Here is a 23843-nt window from a genome sequence, read left to right as displayed (position 1 = left end):
ATACATGTTTTAAAATGTAGTTGTTCAGGTAGCTTGTATGGTCTACATCTATCTAAAGGTGTTGTGTCAAGGTTGACCAATATATTTTTGAATCACACCTGTTAACATGGCTTCCATTTCAGCAACCGTGGTGGTAAGAAGAGAAATGCTGCCATCTGGCCAAAGTAAAATATAAAAATGGATGTAACTTAAAACTTCAATGTATGTAGCCTAGACCACTAAATGCTTTGTATAGCAGTGTAGTGGCAAAGCTTTCACCATATGCTTCCATTCCACCGTACAGATCTGCGAACATTGAATGGTTAGGGCCAGCGAAGGGGTAGAGATAGAATTGGAATAGGCTTTTTTACAGTGGCTACAAATATCAACATACCGATATTAAGAATATTTAATTTTGGCTCCACTTCGGATGTGTTGGAATTGGTGCTGATGCTAACTAATATCCACGAAAAACAACTTATTGATTGGATATATTATTAAAAACTCTACTGATCATACAATATCATTTTCATTTAGGTTAATTCAGTTCCAGTATAGACGTGCATTTTGTCTCACCACCATAATATCAATAATATTTATTTGGAAAACAGACGTGAAAAATTCTGATTTATATAGCTAGTAAAACTTTTGTTAGAATTGTAACTGTTCCATACAGATAATAAATGTATCATATTATCAGTAAAGTCTAAAGAGCAAACTAATACCAGATTAGAGACCAAAACGAGAGCTGGTCAAGTCGGTTGTCAGTCCTGAAGGACCTTCCTGGCGGTAAAGTGGGCATAGACTCTAGTCAGCTGCGAATTCTCGTTGTTGACACTTCGTCGGAGAAATGGCGGCCGGAGTGAGACAGGAGCTTGCACAGCTTATGAATTCAAGCGGATCCCACAAAGATCTCGCTGGAAAGTATGTATTGAGCAAAAAAAAGAGAAAATATATGTGAATGGAGATATACATTACTTTCAACCTGAGTGTCACGTTTAGAGTGGATTATAAATGCGTCAATGAGCAGGCCGCCGATGCTATGCTAGTTCTCAAATTAGCATAAAACTGTAGCTACCGGTACAGCTATACCCAAAGATGGTGGATAAATTAAGATGTCCCACTCAGGCCGTTTACCATTTAAAAAAATTGCCAGTTCCGGTCTGTTTAACGGTGGTTCCTCCATAGGCACCAAAGCATTGGCAGCTGGGTCTGGTCTATAGCTGACTGTGTGCTATATGTACAAGAAACAACGAGGGAGTGGGATGTCTCGCTTTCTCTTCCGTCTCTGTTGTATACCTTTTACCGGTTTGTAGCTAGCTAGCGAGACGGTATCGGTGGTTAAAAGTCTTGCCAAAGGTCTTGTTATCAACGGTGTGCACTGCTAGTCGATCAGCTAGCTACAGACAGTAAATTAACATCAACTAGCTTGCCTTTAATAATAATTTATTACATTTCTATAGCGCTTTTCATAACAATCTCAAATCGCTAGAAAAGCAAAAAACAAACAAGTAATAGATTATCATGAGTAGTCTAGCTACAGTACAGTATAGTTCGGTCAACCAATGGAGTCCAAATCTTTGAGTGCATGCATCCTCCAAAGATAGAGAGGGACAGTTCATGGCTTGATCAGAGGAAGGTGGTCAGGGAGATGGGTGATGGAGAGGGCTACTCTGGGAACCAGCCTGTCGTGTAGCTACTGGACTTCGCCTTCAATTAATGTACGTATGGCACCCACTTGGGGTGATGCCTCAGAGGCCCTCAGCAGCTCTGGGCACCAGAAATCTCACCACACACAATTCAGAGCACTAGCCAGTCATCCTCATTACAAGCCCCCAGCCTCAGTACAGCATTCCTTTACTGCACCTCCCATTCCTTTCAATCTTCAGGTGACTCTTTTATTTAGCCAGCCAGCTAGCTAACCAGGCCAAGAAGAGTTGACCTGCTAGCCCATCTGCAGATTTGTGGGTCAAAACCACCAGAGATATGCAATAAAACTCAATGTTATCAAAAACAAAACAGCTGATTTTAAAATAACACACAATTAAAAACACTTTAAACTTGATTCAATATAAACTTGATTAAATATCTATATATTTACAGGAGCTCTCTGCTTTCGGCTGCTACTGGGGCGCCATGGCGACTACAGACCAAATAATGTAACATTAGTTAACCCACTTAACTGTATTTTGCTTGTTATTTCAATATGTGTATTGTTTTTTATTTGGTGATTATAGGCTTGCTATTCCATTTCCGTTTTGTCATTTCCGGAAGTGCATTTGTGAAAATAATGTTCAATTCTCAAGTCATGAATATAATTTATAACTTAAGATGGCTATCTAATCCTACCCTTTTATCAATTGTAGATATCGACAGATTCTGGAGAAGGCCATCCAATTCACAGATGCAGAACAATTGGAATCATTAAAAGCATTCGTTGAAGCAAGTGAGTATCCTGTACAAAGTAAAGGATAGAATACATCCTGCTGCACACCGTTGTTACATAAATTCCCCCTTTTCCTTTGTACAATCATAGCTCATAAATCACATGACTGTATATCCTTTCTAACTGTAATCCTCTCCTGTCCTGCAGTGGTCAATGAGAACGTCAGCTTAGTAATCTCTAGACAGCTGCTGACAGACTTCTGCACAAATATCCCCAGTCTTCCTGACAGCACAGCCAAGGCAGTCTACCACTTCACACTAGAGAAGATACAGCCCAGGGTCATCTCTTTTGAAGAACAGGTGAGTACTGTAATACTTTACTCATTGGGCCTGAGTATCTGATGGTTTTCTCTTTTGTCTGGCACTTGATTGCTCACAGAGTAATGCACACACCTGGCTCCCCAGATTTAGACTAGACACTGGTTGGAAATAAATAATACAAATGTCTACCCTATGTCTAAATCCCATGTCTACCCCCAGGTGGCCTCCATTAGGCAGCACTTAGCCACCATCTATGAGAAGGAGGAGGACTGGAGAAACGCTGCTCAGGTTCTAGTGGGCATTCCTCTGGAAACAGGACAGAAGTAAGTCACTTTAGTCCAGTGTTTCCAGATCTATTGCTGGGGGGACCTGCCGGGAGTGTCCAATTTGGTTCTAGCTCAGCACTAACACGTATGATTCAAGTAACCAACCTTCTTGCCCTCTTGTTCAGGCAGTACAACGTAGACTATAAGTTGGACACGTACCTGAAGATCGCCCGTCTGTACCTGGAGGATGACGACCCTGTCCAGGCCGAGGCGTACATCAACAGAGCCTCTCTGCTCCAGAACGAGTCCACCAACGAACAGCTACAGGTCCACTACAAAGTGTGCTACGCCAGAGTGTTGGACTACAGGAGGAAGTTTATCGAGGCGGCGCAGCGGTACAACGAGCTCTCCTACAAGTCCATCGTCCACGAGACCGAGCGTCTGGAGGCCCTGAAGCATGCTCTCCACTGCACCATCCTGGCATCAGCGGGTACCTGCCACTGTTTTTACACTGTTTGGTGTGTTGTCAGTCCAAGCATCATAAGAAGGCGTGCCGTTCAAGCAGTTCTGACTGTGCCATTGCTACGTTGTTGTTTTTCGGGGCTCCGGATTTTGTCTTGGCCTTTTATTGGGGCGGCAAGTAGTAACGTGATACTTCTCTCTCCAGGCCAGCAGCGCTCCCGTATGTTAGCCACCCTGTTTAAAGACGAACGCTGTCAGCAGCTGGCGGCCTACGGCATCCTAGAGAAGATGTACCTGGACCGGATCATCAGGGGGAACCAGCTGCAGGAGTTTGCGGCCATGCTCATGCCCCACCAGAAGGCCACCATGCCAGACGGTCAGTCTCTGCCTCGCCCTCTCCCCACGGTCCTTAAGATATTCTACTGATTTGTGTAACAAGGAAATATGCTCAGCTGCATTACTGTGGGTTTCTGTTTGTAGGCTCCAGCATATTGGACAGAGCTGTTATTGAACACAACCTGCTGTCTGCTAGTAAACTTTACAACAACATCACGTTTGAAGAGCTAGGAGCGCTTTTGGAGATCCCTCCCGCTAAGGTAAGATGGATTTCAACATACAAGACCCCAACAGGAGTAAGTGTTGCTTTTGGGTTTGGGGGGGGGGGGGGGGGGGGGGGGGGTAGGGTTTTTGTAATATGTTCTGTTACTTACTATATTTGTAAATGGTGAAAATCAGGCCCATTTTTAAGCTGTTCTTTAATATGTGATCGAGGGTGACAGTTTGTGTAGGAATCTTATTCCTCAAGACATTTAGTATCTGATGGAAAACAATTACTTTTCAGTGAAAGAATTGGGAATGTGATTTATGATTAAAGTAGCGTTTTGAGGGCATAACCAGAACCTTTTAGTGTGACAGGTTGAAGTTGGGGGAAAATAACCCCAATTATCTTTGGGGTTTTCTTCAAACCACCCTAACACAGACATACAGTATTTATCCCAAACTATAAATGCAATACTATTGTGAGTAATGTTAAAGTGAACGTTGACGTGTCAGTTTTAAAAGCAGCAGCATTACGTCGAAGGCTTGTATTTTGAATATATATGTTGTTGTGCAGGACGATTGTCCCGATGGTGAGGTCCCTGGTTACAGATGCAATCTGGTAGGGAACATAATCACTACTTTACTAATGAATGAGGTGTGAAACCCAAAATACAGAACTAAAATTCATTTGAAGTAAAAGCCTTGTTTGGCTCTGTCTCTCTCTCTCGTCTTTCTTCTCTTTTTCTCTTTCTCAAAATGTCTCGCTTGAAGACGTGAAAGAATCAGAACTGAATGTGCACTCCCCTTATAATGCCCGTGGTCTCTGTTTATTTCATCTCTGTTTTTGTGAACGTAAAAGGTGTCTTTGTCATTCTAAAGACTCATCTTGTGTCATATTTTGCGAAGTAGGCTTCTTCAGGTAGTGGGATTGGGGACGCAGTACTCATAACCGTGTGGAAAATGTAGTCTTGATTAATGATCAAGTTGATTTAGAGGCACCTAAGACATCTGTTATTTATTGTCTCTGTGGTAAGTAGTAAATTAAGGTTATATATTTAAAATAAAAGATGTTATACTGTACAAATAAATGACCTACGTTGGAATGACAGGAAAGCAGCGGAGATTGTTTGTTTAGGTTTAATGATACAGGCATTAGAAAGGTCTGAGCTTGCCTGGACTAAGTATTTCTGTTCTATCAACATGGAATAGTGCAATCTGAGTTCCAACTCTCTATTGTATATTTGGGTCCTTGTTATTACTCAGTCGTCCATTACAGGCCTATCTTATATCCCACAGTATGTGTTGCTACATACTGTTTCCTGTCCCCATTCTCCCCCCCTTTTCAACTGCTGAATTGAAAGGATTGTAGAGTTATGTGAACTACTCATTGGTTTACGTGTAAATGGACTAGGCTACCACATTCAGAAGAGGAGTAAATCTGTGATATGTGTGTGTATGTATATCGTTGAAAGAACATGAACTGCATGTCTTGCTACAGTGGACTTACAGTGTAGATATTAAATAGAACAGTGGGATGGAATTAGTGAATTATAACGGGAGTGAGACGCTACACTACATTTCTCCATTGGGCCGGGTGAGACCGAAATACATTGTAATGCGTACCGTTACAGCTGCCATACCCATTGGCTGTGTTGTGGTTAAGTATTACAATAGTTATGTACACAGACTAACTAACACCACTTCATACTCCTATTGGCCTGGAATGAATTTGATCATCTTTCACCGGCCCAGTCCAAAAACAACCCCTAACCCCCTAGCCACTTCATGGGGATCTGTGAGGATTGTACGCTAAGCAATATGGCTAGCAGTCCACCAAGGCTAGAGGCGAGGGGCTAGGGTTTGTTTCTGGCCCGGGGCCTTTGTATTAACTTGTTGTTGACGTGTTCCTGTGCAGTAGTGTAGTGTGAGTGTGCATGGAGATGCCAGTGAGCTGTCCCTCTGTGTCTCTGTCCCTGTCCCCCAGGCTGAGAAGATCGCCTCCCAGATGATCACTGAGGGACGCATGAACGGCTTCATCGACCAGATCGATGGAATCGTCCACTTTGAGAGTGAGTATTTGAAAGAAGTCTCCGGCTATGCCGGCTGCCCAGTCGGCTCTAGGAGGATGAGATGCCTCCCTCTCTAGGTTAGGACCTGGTTCCCGTGGCTCCTATTTGGAGCGACTATAATCCTAGACTTGCTTTTTGGAAGGACTTCATCTTTTTCAGTGTCAGATTTTTTTCCAGCATTATTCCTTTTATTAAATAAGATACTTAACTCTCTCTCGCTCTTTCCCTCCCCCTCTCCATCTCTGTCTTTCAGCACGGGAGCCCCTGCCCACCTGGGACAAGCAGATCCAGTCTCTGTGTTTCCAGGTGAACAACCTGCTGGAGAAGATCACTGCGGCTGCTCCTGAGTGGACAGCCCAGGCCATAGAGGCTCAGATGACCCAGTAGACTGACTGACACCCCCTGGCGTGGAACACATCATCACCCACACCGGGGGGGGGGGGGGCACACCATCTCCATATTCCCTATGGAGGGTGCCATTTTTGGACAAAGCCCCCAATTGTTTCCCCTAGAGGTTTTGGTTGGGTGGCTGGGCAAAGGTATGCAAGATCGTACATTGCCGTACGGTACTGTGGACTGCAAACTCCAAATTGTTCAGTTGAAGCCAGATCCAGATGTTTTTTTGGCATGGGCTGATAGAGCTTCGCCGAGTGCCCCGTCTCTCGCTCTTGCTCTTGCTCTCTCTCCCTCGAGACAAGTTCCAATCTGGTGGTCCTCCAGCATGTTTCTCTACTGTTTATTATGCTTGGAGTTTACCATTCATCTTTATAGGACTAATTAATGGATGCTTGAATCCATTGGCTCATCAAGTTACCAGTTGTTGCAATCTCGTGTATACTTTGACTCAGACACTGGTGTCCCACAATGAAGGTGTTTGTTATTAAGGTTGAAATGTGAAAGACACACGGGCAATTCCTACTGACCCTCTTTATTTGTTGCTGTGTTCTTGTGCGAGGATCTTGTTACAGTCTGTTTGGAGACATTTTGTCAGACCTGGAGTGCAACGTCAACAAAAAGATTAATAAAAGTTGAAAAATAAGTTTGTGTTTAAATAAATAAATAAATATAGTATATTCTGCATAATCTGCTCTTTTTCATCACAATTTGTGTTCCAGCTATGTTTTATACTGTTGAAGTTGCAAATTCCGACTTCTTCAGCAAGGTCCGCATTTGACAATTAGTATCTTCCTCCTGGTTTCTCTGAAAGAGAACATTTGAATCACAATTTACTTACACCCTGTCAGTAAGAATTACATTGCACCCGTTTGATTGGACCATAGCATGATACAGAAACTCAAATAGTTTCTGGATGATAAATTGCAGTAGTAATTGAATAACAATGCTTTTACATAACCAGATTTAGCCATGCATTTTCTATACACAGTCCCTCTATAATCCGGATCCAAACAGCCTGTTTCACTGTATAACAAGTCATTGGCGTGAGCGACTCCGTGGGATCCACACACAGGCTCAAAGTTGAAGGGACAGCCAGGCAGCTGGTAGTTGTAGCACATGATGAGGAGTTGCATGTTGTGAGTCTTTCCTCCTCGACTTTTAATTAGTTTAAATTGGCCAATAGGTTTAGTTGCATAAGAAAAAGTAGTTTATTCAACTCTTCGTATCAAAATAACCATAATTGGATACATTACCTTCTTAAGAGTTTACCCCCCCCCCCTGCACATCTGATGGACAAAACATTGACGTTGATAAAGTGACACAACATTTACAATGCATACAAACATTTACATTTCAATGGTAAAGAGGTATGCTTACTTGAGAGGCAGGATAAGATGAGAAGAAGGAGAAGAGGTTTTCCAGGCATATTGACAACTGCAGTAGTCAGCTATGGTGAGTAATTCTGGTAATTTTTTTTATTTTTTATTTTTTATTTCACCTTTATTTAACCAGGTAGGCAAGTTGAGAACAAGTTCTCATTTACAATTGCGACCTGGCCAAGATAAAGCAAAGCAGTTCGACAACATACAAAAACATAGAGTTACACATGGAGTAAAACAACATACAATCAATGATGCAGTAGAAAAAAATAAGACTATATACAATGTGAGCAAATGATGTGAGATAATGGAGGTAAAGGCAAAAAAATGCCATGGTGGCAGAGTAAATAAAGTATGGCAAGAAAAACACTGGAAAGTTAGATTTGTAGTTTGAAGAAAGTTAAAAGTTAAAATATAAATAATATGGTGCAAAGGAGCAAAATAAATAAGATAAATAAATACAGTAGGGGAAAAGGTAGTAGTTTGGGCTCAATTAAAGATGGGCTATGTACAGGTGCAGAGATCTGTGAGCTGCTCTGACAGCTGGTGCTTAAAGCTAGTGAGGGAGATAAGTGTTTCCAGTTTTAGAGATTTTTGTAGTTCGTTCCAGTCATTGGCAGCTGAGAACCGGAAGGAGAGACGACCAAAGGAGGAGTTGGCTTTAGGGGTGACCAGAGAGATAATGGTGAGGGATTATCCTGGTAATGGTGAGTGATTATCCTGGTAATGGTGAGTGATTCTCTTGGTAATGGTGAGTGATTATCCTGGTAATGGTGAGTGATTCTCTTGGTGATGGTGAGTGATTATCCTGGTAATGGTGAGTGATTATCCTGGTAATGGTGAGTGATTCTCCTGGTAATGGTGAGTGATTCTCCTGATAATGGTGAGTATTTCTCCTGGTAATGGTGATTCTCTTGGTAATGGTGATTCTCCTGGTAATGGTGAGTGATTCTCCTGGTAATGGTGAGTGATTCTCCTGGTAATGGTGAGTGATTCTCCTGGTAATGGTGATTCTCTTGGTAATGGTGAGTGATTCTCTTAGCAATGGTGATTATCCTGGTAATGGTGAGTGATTCTGGTAATGGTGAGTGATTCTCTTGGTAATGGTGATTATCCTGGTAATGGTGAGTGATTCTCCTGGTGATGGTGAGTGATTCTCTTGGTAATTGTGATTTATCCTGGTGATGGTGAGTGATTCTCTTGGTAATTGTGATTATCCTGGTAATGGTGATTATCCTGGTAATGGTGAGTGATTCTCCTGATAATGGTGAGTATTTCTCCTGGTAATGGTGATTCTCTTGGTAATGGTGATTCTCCTGGTAATGGTGAGTGATTCTCCTGGTAATGGTGAGTGATTCTCCTGGTAATGGTGAGTGATTCTCCTGGTAATGGTGATTCTCTTGGTAATGGTGAGTGATTCTCTTGGCAATGGTGATTATCCTGGTAATGGTGAGTGATTCTGGTAATGGTGAGTGATTCCCTTGGTAATGGTGATTATCCTGGTAATGGTGAGTGATTCTCCTGGTGATGGTGAGTGATTCTCTTGGTAATTGTGATTTATCCTGGTGATGGTGAGTGATTCTCTTGGTAATTGTGATTATCCTGGTAATGGTGATTATCCTGGTAATGGTGAGTGATTCTCCTGGTGATGGTGAGTGATTCTCTTGGTGATGGTGAGTGATTCTCCTGGTAATGGTGAGTGATTCTCTTGGTAATGGTGAGTGATTCTCTTGGTAATGGTGATTATCCTGGTAATGGTGAGTGATTCTCCTGGTAATGGTGAGTATTTCTCCTGGTAATGGTGAGTGATTCTCTTGGTAATACATGTCTATATACTCTTATCAGTGTTTGGGAAACCAGTTCATCAATGACCTGGCCTCATGTCTGGCCAAAGTCCCCCTTCTGCTCTATTGACAGTGACACACATTTTTTTTCTCTAGTCTTAAACAAAATCCCACAGTATCACCACAGATATCCAAGCGGTTGTGTATTTATCAGTTGTCATAAATGAGAATATCACACACAACAGAGGGGAACACTTCAAACACACCTGTATGGCAGGGCTCCGATTGACAATTACATGATTAATCTATCTGCCATAATCGCCAATGGACTTGTGGTTTGTCACTGCCTTTATTTCTATTGCAAAACATGGGTAACTAGTAGGCCTAAAGTTTAATGACCAGGTTAACCAATACATGTGTACAGTGCTTCACCCTGAGGTGTGTCAGAAATTATTAACTGACTTGAGTTATATCGCTGCTCAGATGATCTTTTACTTATTTTGTGTACAATAATTTTAATTTTATTCATTATAATGTGACATAGAAGTGGTCCATACCAGCACTAAAGGGGAAGAAACATTTTTTTTTAATTAAGAGAGAATATATATATATATTTGACTGATGATGCGCAATTTCTAGGAATTTCTGAATAATCAAGCCACAATAATTGTCCTACTATTGTAGCATTGGAGCATTTTAATAGCATTTATATTGGCAAATTATGTTTGGTAAAAAGAATACCGGACATTTATTGCTTTCTGTTTCTTGTCTCAAAAGCAAAAGCTAATTCAGAAGACTTGAAGTGGAGCTCAAACCTTTTTCTTCGGGCATCTGGCGCCATCTAGAGGAAAAGAGACATGAATACCAGTAAACGCTAGTACATTTTGTCTTTAAAAGGCTTTACCTGCTCTACTGTATGAGGATGAACCAAGCCACAAAGAACACAAATTATTCAATGTGTTACACTTACATAACGTTGAAGGGGTCAGTAGGTCCAAGGCTACATGATCAGTTATGGCCTCACTACAGTTTCGACAGCACTACCATACATTTGAGGCAAGGCATCATTTACACCAGTCTCTTATTTGAGCAGCTCTTTCAGTACCCGCTGATGTGTGCAAGGGACCTTGTAATAAGCAGTTTGGCTGTAGCTCAATTGTTTAAAAGACGCACTCAGGTGGGTGAGATCATCCCTATCGGAAAATAAACAGCTGTGCTGTGAAACGTGGACAGACTCGTGGTTGTACCTGAGCTCAGAAGATCCCCTGCTCCTTCCTTAGATCTATGTCTCTCTTCAGCTGACAGGCAGAGCAGACCCTACACCACAAGGTAGAACAGAAGTCCCCAAACAAGGAGCCCTGGACACCAAACCGAACAAGATAGTTAGTGCAGCAGAGAGGCAGGGAGAGCCTCATACATCTGAGCCTGTCCCTCTAGTTAGAATGTTTCATGTGACCGAATAACAGTTATAGAGCCTCATATAACTATATTGCTGAAGTACATGAAAGGAACTTGCCTTAATGTTGTATCTGGTGCGGTACATGGTGCGCATGGCCATGGTTGGCCCACACAGACAACACTCATCCATATCACTGGCGATAGAACAGCCCAGACAAGGGAAGCACCACCAACCATAACAACCTGAGAGAGAGAGAGAGAAAGTACGGTAGTAGTACATTATACTGCTACTACCTCTCAGTCCAGGAGAGAAGGAGAAAGCTAATTAAAAAAAAAGCTCAGTCATGGATAAAATGAAGAAAAAATACTGGAGGCACAAAAGATATACAGCCACTCTAAGTTAAATAGGAGTTTCTGTCCGCTTACATGTCCCACAGTCACTGAAGACGTCGCAGAGGCCAGTCTGGAAGTCTGATGGATGGTAGCTCCCTGGTTGTCTAGTTACGGCAGCCATGGTCTCTCTATGGAAGATAACATGGCAGAGGTCATCATTAAGTACAACCTAAACAATGGCTCTTAGCTGTTCTGTTCCTTATTGTTCCTACATTGTGGTACTATTACCGTATTCTCAGTTCTCTACACCATGCAAGAAAAGCTACCAGTAGCCCAAGCAAAATGTCAAACCCATGGAAAATTCATGGAAAATTCATGGAAAATTCACGCATATTTGTCATGAAAACATGATAAAACCTGACTCGTGAAAAATTCCTGTCAAAACAGTTTCTATAGTTATTACTTCACCTACAAACCGGATTTCCAGCCATGTGATAACTTATTGTGAAATAAATCTCACCGGTATGATGTAGTTGAGCTGAATGATAATACTGTACAGAAGAAGAGGCAAGAATCGTCGGTGGCGTCAGGTGGAGAACTGAGGAAGGGTACTGGGAAGGAACATAATTATATACTGTTTCAGGACAGGTGATTGACATGGCCATATACTTTACAGCCACTAAGAGTAGGGACTAACTACCAATAGAAAACTTTATTACACGAAGATGCACAAACAAGGAAATGAACATGCAGTTTTTCATGTTTAAAAAACATGATTAAAATGATTGTATTATGTTGGCTTGTCCATAAGGGAGGTGAACCGCAATCACTTTGTGAATATGAAGATGAAAATCTCTTGTGCATTAGTTCCATGGCTCTATACCTCGTAACTAAATTCAAGCGGAGCCATATGTATACATGTATAGAGCCTATATAGGCATGAGGTCAAGCACCAGTTTAAGGTCCAAAAAGTAAAGGGGGCTTATCTTACAAACTGATAATAATAATAATAATAATACAATAATAATGAATCCCTATATTCATCTTTGAGTCACAATTATGAGCTGTTAACGCCAAGGTTCAAAGTCTTCCATGAATGGCTGCTGCTCCCCATGTGATGGTGTCTGTGATAAACATTTGGATTTGATAGTATTGGTAAAGTTAAATGGTGTTGGGGAAGCTACTCTTAAAACATAGTTTACCAAGAAATGACTTAAGAAGAAGTTAAGGTACACTAAAGCTACCCTTAAAAAATATATAGAAGTTTACTGAACTAAAGTTACTTTGAACAAGTAGTTCACTACATCCAAACTACTTAATGAAAAAGTCTCATATCTAAATCTGAAATGCACGACAGATCATTCTGGGGTCAATTGTTAACGGAATGTGTTATTTAGCCTATTAAACACAAAAGCGAGAATTAGGCAGGTCTGATGCCGAATAGGAAAATGATTGCCTACTTCACAATTTTTTGTATTTTCCTTTAGCAAAAAAGTAGTATGTAGTTCCAGTAGTTAGCTACACCTCTACACGGCAAAAAAAGGAATTAACTATTGAAAACGCTACCAAGCTTTGAATTGAGTTCAACTACCACTACTCGAAAATGGAGGTAAGTTACTAGTTGAACTACATGACTCCCCAACACTGGGGTTAAACCAACTTACCATGGTAACATATCTACCATGAGCATAGTAATTAAAAAAATAATAAGATATATATATATATATATATATATATATATATATTTTTTTTTTTTTGTATATATATATACTCTCATTACAGGTGTGTGTGTGAGAGAGAGGGAGCAGAAGGGGCTGGAAGGGATTCTGTTTGCACACATTTTGCTTGAAAGGGGTTTTACAGGTGTATGCTATGGTACCATCCTCTTGTGTCAACAATGGTGTTTCAAAGGTCAACATACAGTAAAATATGATGTTCAATTGTCACATACACCAGCTAGGTGCAGTGAAATGTGTTGTTTTACAGTGTCTTGTTCAAGGCAGTACAACCAAATAAATGATATGTCATTATATGTTTACTTTATGGTTTTGTGTTTTTATATTTGTTTTTATTTCTATTACTTTTAAGATTTTTATTTGAAATAAAAGAAAGGAAAATAAAAAGTTATATAGACATATTTAGCAGATGTTATTGCGGGTGTAGCGAAATGCTTGTGTTCCTAGCTCCAACAGTGCAGTGCATCTAACAATTCACAAAAATACACACATCTAAAAGTACAATCATGGAATGAATAAATATACAGTGCATTCGGGGTAGTATTCAGACCCCTTCCCACTTTTCCACATTTTGTTACATTACAGCCTTATTCTAAAATGTATTAAATCACATTTTCCTCATCAATCTACATACAATAACCCACAATGACAAAGTGATAACAGCTTTTTAGAAATGTTAGCAAATATGTAACAGTATAGCTTCCGTCCCTCTCCTCGACCCTACCTGGGCTCGAACCAGGGACCCTCTGCACATATTGACAACAGCCACCCTCGAAGCATCATTACCCATCGCTCCACAAAAGCCATGGCCCTTGCAGAGCAAGGGGAACAACTACTTCAAAGTCTCAGAGCGAGTGACGTCAACGATTGAAACGCTATTAGCCCGCACCACCGCCAACTAGCTAGCCATTTCACATCGGTTACATATATACAAACTCAGCAAAAAAAGAAATGTCCTCTCACTGTCAACTGCGTTTATTTTCAGCAAACTTAACATGTGTAAATATTTGTATGAACATAACAAGATTCAACAACTGAGACATAAACTAAACAAGTTCCACAGACGTGTGACTAACAGAAATGTAATAATGTGTCCCTGAACAAAGGGGGGGTCAAAATCAAAAGTAACAATCAGTATTGGGTGTGGCCACCAGCTGCATTAAGTACTGCAGTGCATCTCCTCCTCATGGACTGCACCAGATTTATCAGTTCTTGCTGTGAGATGTTACCCCACTCTTCCACCAAGGCACCTGCAAGTTCGCTGACATTTTTGGGGGGAATGGCCCTAGCCCTCACCCTCCGATACAACAGGTCCCAGTCGTGCTCAATGGGATTGAGATCCAGTCTCTTCGCTGGCCATGGCAGAACACTGACATTCCTGTCTTGCAGGAAATCACGCACAGAATGAGCAGTATGACTGGTGGCATTGTCATGCTGGAGGGTCATGTCAGGATGAGCCTGCAGGAAGGGTACCACATGAGGGAGGAGGATGTCTTCCCTGTAACGCACAGCGTTGAGATTGCCTGTAATGACAACAAGCTCAGTCCGATGATGCTGTGACACACCGCCCCAGACCATGACGGACCCTCCACTTACAAATCGATCCCGCTCCAGAGTACAGGCCTCGGTGTAACGCTCATTCCTTCGACGATAAACGAGAATCCGACCATCACCCCTGGTGAGACAAACCGCGACTCGTCAGTGAAGAGCACTTTTTGCCAGTCCTGTCTGGTCCAGCGATGGTGGGTTTGTGCCCATAGGCGACGTTGTTGCCGGTGATGTCTGGTGAGGACCTGCCTTACACAGGCCTACAAGCCCTCAGTCCAGCTTCTCTCAGCCTATTGTGGACAGTGTGAGCACTGATGGAGGGATTGTGCATTCCTGGTGTAACTCGAACAGTTGCTGTTGCCATGATGTACCTGTCCCGCAGGTGTGATGTTCGGATGTACCGATCCTGTGCAGGTGTTGTTACACGTGGTCTGCCACTGCGAGGACGATCAGCTGTCTGTCCTATCTCCCTGTAGCGCTGTCTTAGGCGTCTTACAGTACGGACATTGCAATTTATTACCCTGGCCACATCTGCAGTCCTCATGCCTCCTTGCAGCATGCCTAAGGCACGTTCACACAGATGAGCAGCGACCCTGGGCATCTTTCTTTTGGTGTTTTTCAGAGTCAGTAGAAAGGCCTCTTTAGTGTCCTAAGTTTTCTTAACTGTGACCTTAATTGTCTATTGTCTGTAAGCTGTTAGTGTCTTAACGACCGTTCCACAGATACATGTACATGAACTGTTTATGGTTCATTGAACAAGCATGGGAAACCGTGTTAAAACCCTTTACAATGAAGATCTGTGAAGTTATTTGGATTTTTACAAATGATCTTTGAAAGACAGGGTCCTGAAAAAGGGATGTTTCTTTTTGTGCTGAGTTTATATGTATACAAAAAAACTGAAATACATTATTTACATATGTATTCAGACCCTTTGCTATGAGATTCGAAATTGAGCTCAGGTGCATCCTGTTTCCATTGATCATTCTTGAGATGTTTCTACAACTTGATTGGAGTCCACCTGTGGTAAATGCAATTGATTGGACATGATTTGAAAGGTACACACCTGTCTATATAAAGTCTCACAGTTGACAGTGCATGTCAGAGCAAAAACCAAGCTATGAGGTTGAAGGAATTGTCCGTAGAGGTCCGAGACAGGATTGTGTCGAGGCTCAGATTTGGGGAAGGGTATCAAAACATTTCTGCAGCATTGAAGGTCCCAAAGAACACAGTGGTATCCATCATTCTTACATGGAAGAACTTTGGAACCACCAAGACTCTTATTAGAGCTGTCCGCCTGTCCAAACCGAGCAATCGGGGGAGAAGGGCTATGGTCTCTCTGACAGAGCACCAGAGTTCCTCTGTGAAGATGGGAGAACTTTCCAGAAGGACAACCATCTCTGCAGCAGTCCACCAATCAGGCCTTTATGGTGGAGTGGCCAGACGGAAGCCACTCCTCAGTAAAAGGCACATGACTGCCCGCTTGGAGTTTACCAAAAGGCACCTAAAGGACTCTCAGACCATGAGAAACAAGATTCTCTGGTCTGATGAAACCAAGATTGAACTATTTGGCCTGAATGTCAAGCGTCACGTCTGGAGGAATCCTGGCACCATCCCTACAGTGAAGCATGGTGGTGGCAGCATCATGCTGAGGGGATGTTTTTCAGTGGCAGGGACTGGGTGACTAGTCACAATCGAGGCAAAGATGAACAGAGCAAAGTACAGAGAGATCCTTGATGAAAACCTGCTCCAGAGCACTCAGGACCTCAGACTGGGGTGAAGGTTCACCTTCCAATAGGATAACAACCCTAAGCACACAGACAAGACAACACAGGATTGGCTTCGGGACAAGTCTCTGAATGTCCTTGAGTGGCCCAGCCAGAGCCCGGACCTGAACCCAATTGAACTTCTCAAAAGAGACCTGAAAATAGCTGTGCAGCGACACTCCCCATCCAACCTGACAGAGCTTAAGAGGATCTGCAGAGTAGAATGGGAGACACTCCCCAAATAAAGGTGTGCCAAGCTTGTAGTGTCATACCCAAGAAGGCTCAAGGCTGTAATCACTGCCAAAGGTGCTCCAACAAAGTATTGAGTAGAGTCTGAATACTTATGTAAATGTGATATTTCAGTAATTAATATACATTTACAAAAATGTCTAAAAACCTGTTTTTGCTTTGTCGTTATGGGTTATTGCTTGTAGATTGATGAGTAAAAATGTTATACATTTTAGAATAAGGCTGTGACATAACAAAATGTCCAAAAGGGGAAGGGTTCTGAATACTTTCCGAATGCACTGCATATAAAGGTGATATGTATCTCTGTGGGTGCTGCTTGTAGAAACATAATCTTGTTAAGTTTACATTTAAATGATAAAGTCAAGGGTTATGCTCAAGATGATCAAAACCGCAATGTTTCATGGGTAAAAATCGACTGACTGATCTACAAATACTAATGAGTTGTTATTTATGAAGCAAGGTGACTTGTAGATCAGTCAGTCAGCAGTCGCCTGCAGTCGTTTTGATGCTCTCGAACACGTCCATTCTCAATGTGACATGCCCGATTCAGAAGCTTGAAAACCCGATTAGAAAAAAAAAACTAAAACCCCATTAGATTTTTTTCCCACCCAAAACTAAAACTGAACATCATTCATGGTTTATTTTATTTTAGTTCGTTTTGGAGTCAAATATAATAGTTTCATTCTATTTTAGTTTTTCAAACAGGTTTATTAATTATTTCATTTCAGTTTATTAAATCGTTTTTTCAAACCACCTATCAGACATGCCAAGGCTTGACGGCACATGCCGTCTTCTTTTACATTTCAACTCCAATTTAGGCTGGAATTCAATCAAACCCACAATGAGAGAACCCACATCAAATACCACCATTAATAAGACAATAAGTACAGGTGAAATAAAGAGGACAAGATGAGTTTCTGAGATTAAGAAAAATACAGTTCTTTAGCATTTATTACTACAGTTGATAATGGCTCAAAGTTGCTATGTAGTTTTTGAACACAAGAAGGCGCAACAATCCTTCAAATAGTTCTGTGTTCATCGTCAAGCGTGATTCTCCTTCTTAAGTAGGTTACACACTATACACTCTGCAAAATTGCAGCTTTGCCTATTTGACTCATCTCATTTTTCACTCGGCCAACTCAGTCACTGGTGCACTTCAGCAACAGCACTGGAGCAAATCATTGTTTTACTAGGTAGACAATATACGTTTATTTAAACCATATCTATTATTCCATAACAAGAATAAAAGCAGGATATTGTTAGCTTTGTCAAAAAATTGTCCTGTAGAGATGTACATATTGTACACTATAGATGGCATACCATAAGAGGCCAAGGTCTAGGGCAGGCTATTAAAGTTGACCAATTTCACTACTATATGTTAGCTAGGTCTCCTAATAACCAAACATCCACAGAAAAATAATGTTTTTCTACACCTGTGTACAACTTCGTTGCAGCAAACACTTTTAAGTATGCCAAACTTTTTTCTACTGTGATAGTTGGCAAAAACAGTCAATTATGCTACACTTTGTGCTTATAGGTTCCGGAAAAGAGAAGTACCTGCAACCTATTTGTCTCTCCCCCCCCCCCCCCCCCCCCCCCCGCACGTGATATTAGATCGGAACATGCGCACAGCTGATGTTAGAATACGCACATCTGCAATGACGTCAGCTGAACCTCCCAGCCTGAAAAAGCTGCCAATTTGAAGCAGCTCAGAACTTGGCTATGGTTCCAGACCGGGTATACTGTATTAAAGGGTGCTACTTCAACTCAATTTAGCTGTGTTGCATACACTGTCCTAGATGTAGACTATTTGTTATTATTGTGCAGCATACTACCTGCGTTATCCAAAACAACAACTCAGATAACACACCAAGTCTATTTTAAAGAGGACAGTTGGGCTATGAATTAGGTATCCTTATTTTGGAATTAGTTTAAAAGTTATTCTTGGGGATAGACTTTTCTGCTAAGACATTTATGCTCCTCTGTTTTCTCTCTCATGGGGATATAGAGAATGGCATAAACCGAAAAGAGATGGACAGAGGAGAGAAGTCATCTGGCTACTACGGAATTTCAGCGCAGGCGACGTCTATTGTCTGCACTCTGTAACGTTACTCTACTCTCCACAGTCGGGCTTTGCCGCTGACAATGAAGATGAGGACGGTAACTATCCGCTTGTAGTCTATCAGCACTCCATAGACACAACTAGAGAATGCTGTGTGTCTCTCATGCGCTTTTAACGGAGCCGCCGCAAATCCCTTTTCTTTCAAATATGTAGGCTAACCATCTTTAAAAAAAAGAAAAAAGAAAATGCAATGATTTATCTTTCACATTGTAGCGTACATCTTTTGGAAAACGTCTTTTGTGATTTTAACCAAATTAGAACTAGATGACACGTGAAAAAAGTACAACCCTATGGGCACTTGGAATTCCTTACACATTCAGTGTTTGGTGAGTAAATGTTGGTTAAAGTTGGATCCACTGTTTCTTCCAGCGTTTATGGAAAAATCACGTGTCTCTTGAAGCTGGTTTGATGTCTAAGCACTTGGCATAGCCAACTTTATCTGCGCTGTTACATTTGTAACTCACTAAAACAAGGCCAGCACCTGCAAGAACGGTCCGTCTCTGTCTGCGTGCTAAGGAGTCAAACAAACCCATATGACTTGAGCGAGATAGTGTCTGTCATTTCTACAATAGCGAACAATAATTATTCCCGGCGTTTTCATACTCTTTTTGCAATCCCTGACATAGGAGCAGTGTTGAACTGTTGGTATAATATTCCAGTTGTAGTTGAATTACATATCCTCCTAGATTAACCTGAAATTAGCAGTGAACGTGTTTTTTTTTATTTCAGTCGGTCGGTCGGTGTAGTCTGATGTATTCGGGCTGGGTGCCAAATGTCTGGGTCAGATGGAGTGGCCAAGTAGATGCAGCGCTGCTGTCTGGATATGCGCCGCTAGATGTTCATTATATAGCGCTTACAGAAGGTGCAGCACGCCGCTTCCAACACTGGATTCTAGCCACAGACAGATAACCACCCATACGGTCTTTACGCACATCCGATAGATCAGAGGTGATTACTGGAATTTACGCGTTTTCACTTGGACGTAAACTTGGAACCCCGCCTGGACTTGGTTCTAAAAGTATGGCATGCCGTTTATGAGCTGTGTGAGTGAGTGACCCTCTCTTTCTTGAAGAATATCCGGTAAGTGGTTTGAAATATAGAACAAGTGAATGATTTATTCATTAATTGATGGATAGGTTCAATGATACATGTGTGCGTTATTACACTATTATAACACCTTTATTTCTGAGTTGTTACACACGCACACACATACAGAGGGCTTGCTGAGAGCAACGTTAATCTTTTGATTTGATCCTGGCTGCAGAGAGAGTCAGTGGGGGAGAGATGCCTAAATCTGTTATAGAGACAGGTGCTGTGTTGACTGAGGAGGCTGGCGGACATCGAAGTACAGGCTGCTTTTGTAGTTGATCAACGTGTTGTTGTGACTTGCTGTTGAATATCTGAAAGACTGACTTCTCCTTAGGCTGTGGAGATGGTACGGTGTCATGAACACCGTTAGCCACATGCATGTTGACGTTTATTGTCACGAGTCTTGTCCTGGAGGCAGAACTGAGCGATTTCCCATTAGTTAAGTCAGCTGCGAAGTCAAAATGGTCTATATTGAAAAAATGTATGAACACAAAAATGTGCTTAATTTAGCAGTGTGGTTAGGGTTAAGGTTCAGGTTCGGTTTAAAAGCAGATTGTCTGACTTTGTGGCCGTGCCAGCTGGAGACCACTCTGCAGAGCTGCCTCCAGAACAAGATTCATGACGAAAAACGCTATCCTGCTAACCACAAACCATGGCATGCTGGGTAAGCAGGCTACAGGAGGAGGGTATTTCTGTCATGGAGTGTACTGTTGGTGAATATGCTCTGCAGTCGTTTGGCATCATCTTTTTTTCCATGGCTAATTGTAATTTGCAGATTAAAAGTTTAGCCTATGTAGTACACTCTTAGAAAAAAGGGTTCCAAAAGGGTTATTTGGCAGTCCCGATTCGAGAACCCTTTTTTCCCCCAGGTAGAATGATTTTTGGTTCCAGGTAGAACTCTTTTGGGTTCCATGTATAACCCTCTGTGGAAAGGGTTCTACATGGAACCCACAAGGGTTCTACCTGGAACCAAAGAGGGTTCTTCAAAGGGTTCTCCTAGGGACACCCGAAGAACCCTTTTAGGTTCTAGATTTTTCAAAGAGTGTAGACTAATTGTTTTGTAGCAGGTATGCTTATTGAACTGTGCACCGATGTATTCACAGGTATGCAGATGGATTGGTCAAGACAAGCTTCCAATATAGATCTAGGTCTATAGATCTGCTGCTGTGGACGTGCTTGAAGTGACCGACTGACTGACTGACTGATCTGCCGATGGATTCTAGCATCACCACCACCCATGACGAGTGGCTGACATGAGCTCCAAGGGAAACGCCAGTGAGGTCTGGAAGTGTCTGCTGCCCTCAGGAGGAATCTGAGTGTCTCGGAGACGTTCTCTGGATGAGACCTGGATGAGACGAGAAGAGAAGAAGAAGTAGTGAGAACATTCCCCCCACAGAGGACCCAAACCATGGGCTTGTTATGGTGCCAGGCACGCCGGACTGATCGTGTGTTCCTAGCCCGTCAGTAGCACCACCCCCACACCCCTCCTCCCCCCAACCCCATGTCAGACCTTTCTCTGAATGATGGAAATTTTGCGGAAGACGCTGACCTGTATATTGATATTGAGCCTGGTGGTGGTCATGGCTTCCTCTGAATTTCAAAGACTTTCGCACAACTCACAAGGTAGGACTGCTCATTGCTTAATTGTACATCTTAACTTGCTCGATTGCAGCCAAGGTTCTAGAACTTCTCTCCTTTAGAGACACGGATTGGTCCTCCCGGTGAGGCAGGTGTATGCATGGTTGCTACTCATGGTCAGTGGTCAGTCGGTGAGACATCTGTAACATCTGGTGGTCCTGGCCTGACTGTTATTTTAGAGGGATGAACCCACTGTAGATCACAACCTGCTAGGCTCTGGAACACTGTGAGGTCATGTCTGTCCTGTCTGTCTGAGTTCCACCATAGACATTCTACATTCTATGAGTTCTACTATCTGTAGTGTGTGGTCCTGTTATATTCTGTAATGGCTGGAGGGCCCCCATTGTCTTAAATATGTCGCCTCTTACTGTAGTGTATCAATGTTCTTACTCAGATTCACATTCTGTGTTCATTTTTCTCGTCCTCATTCTTTCCTCCTCGTACACCCCTCTTCCAATGGCTCATCTCTCCCCATCTGTTATTTTCTGTAAAAGTGGAGTACCTGTCCTACCTGCAGCACTACCAGCTGACTGTGCCGATGCAGGTGGACGAGAATGGGGACTTCCTCAGCTACACTGTGAAACACCACCGGCCCGGTCGCAGGAGACGAACCGCCGACCCAACCAGCACCACCGTCGGCCCAGAGTCAATTGACCACGCCGATCAGGACCCGGCCCAGACCCGAGTCTTCTACAGACTGTCGGCTTACGGAAAGCACTTTCACTTAAACTTGACCCTCAACCCCCAGCTGGTGTCCAAACATTTCACGGTGGAGTACTGGGGGAGAGAAGGCCTGGAGTGGAGACATGACATGGTGGAGAACTGCCACTATGTAGGATACCTGCAGGATCAGTACAGCTCCACCAGAGTAGCACTCAGTAACTGTAAGGGCTTGGTGAGTACCATGGGATTCTGGAGTTGATGTGTTTGGTTTGGGTGTGTGTTGGAAGGAAGCTACTGTAGCCAATCAGGGTATTGAAATGTGTGATGGAGGGATGGAAAAGAGGACAACACGATCTGTCTGTTTCCAAGTAGAACACTCACCACCACTCTACTCCCCTTTCTGGGTTTCTGTGACTTTTGTTTAGAGTATGTCTGAATGTATTTGTGGATATTTGAGTGTGTTTGAATATTCTTTGAGTACTTAAGGATCTGTTTTGTGAGGAGGCCAGGAGGCCCCCATTGACCAGTCACAGAGAGTTAATACTATGCCTTCTCTTTGCTCTGGCTACCTCAGACAAACCCTCAGCTCTACTGTCACAGGATTAGACAGAGTGGAGTTTGCTAAATAGCATGTTGGCCTCCTTCCACCTGGCACAGTGCCACTTAGGATAGGGCAGAGTAGGTTAAGGCTAATGGGGAAAGCTCTCTATAGCAGGGGTTCTTAGACTTTTTCAGCCTGGGAAAATTGAGAAATTCTGTGTTTTCCTGGGACCCAAGGTCATAAAAACATGATCCATTTTGGGGTCCTAAGCAAGATTTGGTTGACAGCAGAGGAAGAAATTGAAGTTTTAACTTTAATTTTGTCATGTTGTCTAGTGATTAGAGACAGGCGCAGGAATAGGGTTTTTTATTTTCTCCACCCAAACAAAAGAGCAAGGTGTAAACCTCTAAATAATACTCGGAACGAGACCCAGAAAACAAGTGCACAAATACACGTAGCATGGAAGCCGATACAACAGCACAGGACCAACGGACATGGTAACAATAACCGACAAGGACAATGGGGAACAGAGGGCACATATATAACATACTAATCAGGGGGAATGGGAACCAGGTGTGCGTAATGAGACAAGACAGTCCGGGGTTGGTAGTAATGAATCCAGTTCAGTGACACCTAGAAGGCCGGTGACGTAGACCTCCGGAGCTGGTGAACGGAATGAGCAGCAGTACCGGGGGGATCCGGTGACAGTACCCCCCGACGCACTGCACCAGCAGCGGGACGACACTGGCCTCGGTTTGGGCGCCGATGGTGAAAGACCCTGGTCAGCGAAGCGTCCAGGATGTCCACCTCCGCTTCTCTGGCGTGTACCCCTCCCAGTCGATGAGGTACTGGAGACGCCCCGCCCGATGCCTCGAATCCAGGACTTCACGGACCGGGTACGCTGGACCTCCCTCGATGTCCAGAGGAGGAGGTTGGGCGTCACTGTGTCCAGCCTCAGCGAGGCGACCAGGCACCACTGGCCTGAGGAGAGACACTTGAAAAGTCGGGTTAATGCGGTAATCAGCAGGGAGTTGCAAATGGTACGTTACCTCATTAACCCTCCTCAGGACTTTATTTATTTCAATATTTTTTTTTACCCCTTTTTTTTCTCCCAAATTCCATGGTATCCAATTGGTAGTAGTTACAGTCTTGTCTCATTGCTGCAACTCCCGTACGGACTCG

The 23843-nt window shown here is 42.7% G+C and overlaps 4 protein-coding genes across 9 annotated transcripts in view; 2 read left to right on the top strand and 2 right to left on the bottom strand.

Annotated features, from left to right (window-relative positions):
- Positions 1 to 750: 750 nt before the first annotated feature.
- Positions 751 to 7100, top strand: LOC115159234 (COP9 signalosome complex subunit 4). 5 transcript variants are annotated; one of them, XM_029708735.1, is made up of 11 exons: positions 839 to 903; positions 2083 to 2138; positions 2346 to 2425; positions 2573 to 2724; positions 2905 to 3008; positions 3137 to 3441; positions 3619 to 3789; positions 3894 to 4009; positions 4528 to 4572; positions 5938 to 6022; positions 6276 to 7100. In XM_029708735.1, exons 2-11 carry the CDS (start codon positions 2116 to 2118, stop codon positions 6407 to 6409), a joined length of 1215 nt encoding a protein of 404 aa, XP_029564595.1. In that variant the 5' UTR covers positions 839 to 903; positions 2083 to 2115; the 3' UTR covers positions 6410 to 7100. The 5 variants fall into 5 exon arrangements, with proteins under 5 accessions (XP_029564591.1, XP_029564594.1, XP_029564595.1 ...); XM_029708730.1 differs by lacking the exon at positions 839 to 903 and adding an exon at positions 1214 to 1700; XM_029708731.1 differs by lacking the exon at positions 2083 to 2138 and having other exon boundaries at positions 751 to 903.
- Positions 7101 to 8404: 1304 nt separating this feature from the next.
- Positions 8405 to 9756, bottom strand: LOC115159231 (histidine-rich glycoprotein). Of its 2 annotated transcripts, none has more exons than XM_029708727.1 (2): positions 8755 to 9756; positions 8405 to 8630 (listed from the first exon to the last, which is right to left on the bottom strand). In XM_029708727.1, exons 1-2 carry the CDS (start codon positions 9621 to 9623, stop codon positions 8513 to 8515), a joined length of 987 nt encoding a protein of 328 aa, XP_029564587.1. In that variant the 5' UTR covers positions 9624 to 9756; the 3' UTR covers positions 8405 to 8512. The 2 variants fall into 2 exon arrangements, with proteins under 2 accessions (XP_029564587.1, XP_029564588.1); XM_029708728.1 differs by having other exon boundaries at positions 8405 to 8671; positions 8774 to 9756.
- Positions 9757 to 9914: 158 nt separating this feature from the next.
- LOC115159233 (placenta-specific gene 8 protein) lies at positions 9915 to 11930 on the bottom strand. Its single transcript, XM_029708729.1, has 5 exons — positions 11833 to 11930; positions 11406 to 11500; positions 11098 to 11222; positions 10829 to 10939; positions 9915 to 10422 (listed from the first exon to the last, which is right to left on the bottom strand). The coding sequence occupies exons 2-4, from the start codon at positions 11491 to 11493 to the stop codon at positions 10835 to 10837; spliced, it is 318 nt and encodes a 105-aa protein (XP_029564589.1). The 5' UTR covers positions 11494 to 11500; positions 11833 to 11930; the 3' UTR covers positions 9915 to 10422; positions 10829 to 10834.
- A 6402-nt stretch (positions 11931 to 18332) lies between these two features.
- LOC115159229 (A disintegrin and metalloproteinase with thrombospondin motifs 6) overlaps positions 18333 to 23843 on the top strand; it is a gene marked incomplete in the record, with an annotated part of 225356 nt that continues 219845 nt past the window's right edge. The window contains 3 exon segments of the mRNA XM_029708726.1: positions 18333 to 18768; positions 20923 to 21442; positions 21952 to 22352. Coding sequence (XP_029564586.1) covers positions 21340 to 21442; positions 21952 to 22352 — 504 coding nt within the window.

The sequence above is a fragment of the Salmo trutta genome, chromosome 23, assembly GCF_901001165.1.
Source record: "Salmo trutta chromosome 23, fSalTru1.1, whole genome shotgun sequence".
Classification (NCBI taxonomy): Eukaryota; Metazoa; Chordata; class Actinopteri; order Salmoniformes; family Salmonidae; genus Salmo; species Salmo trutta.
Note: the sequence above shows the minus strand (reverse complement) of the source record. Positions and strands in the feature narration are given on the sequence as shown.

What these genes read in the sequence shown, in the direction of transcription:
- LOC115159234 (XM_029708730.1), top strand. Translation starts at nt 1,638, where the DNA reads ATGGAGAGGGCTACTCTGGGAACCAGCCTGTCGTGTAGCTACTGGACT. An exon ending in CACCATCCTGGCATCAGCGG is followed by an intron (nt 3,442 to 3,618) that starts GTACCTGCCACT and finishes TTCTCTCTCCAG; the next exon opens with GCCAGCAGCGCTCCCGTATG. An exon ending in TGGAGATCCCTCCCGCTAAG is followed by an intron (nt 4,010 to 4,527) that starts GTAAGATGGATT and finishes GTTGTTGTGCAG; the next exon opens with GACGATTGTCCCGATGGTGA.
- LOC115159231 (XM_029708727.1), bottom strand. Translation starts at nt 9,623, where the DNA reads ATGTATTACCAAGAGAATCACTCACCATTACCAGGAGAAATACTCACC. An exon ending in GGAGAATCACTCACCATTAC is followed by an intron (nt 8,631 to 8,754) that starts CAGGAGAATCAC and finishes ACTCACCATTAC; the next exon opens with CAGGATAATCACTCACCATT.
- LOC115159233 (XM_029708729.1), bottom strand. Translation starts at nt 11,493, where the DNA reads ATGGCTGCCGTAACTAGACAACCAGGGAGCTACCATCCATCAGACTTC. An exon ending in CTTCAGTGACTGTGGGACAT is followed by an intron (nt 11,223 to 11,405) that starts GTAAGCGGACAG and finishes TCTCTCTCTCAG; the next exon opens with GTTGTTATGGTTGGTGGTGC. An exon ending in GCACCAGATACAACATTAAG is followed by an intron (nt 10,940 to 11,097) that starts GCAAGTTCCTTT and finishes TTTGGTGTCCAG; the next exon opens with GGCTCCTTGTTTGGGGACTT.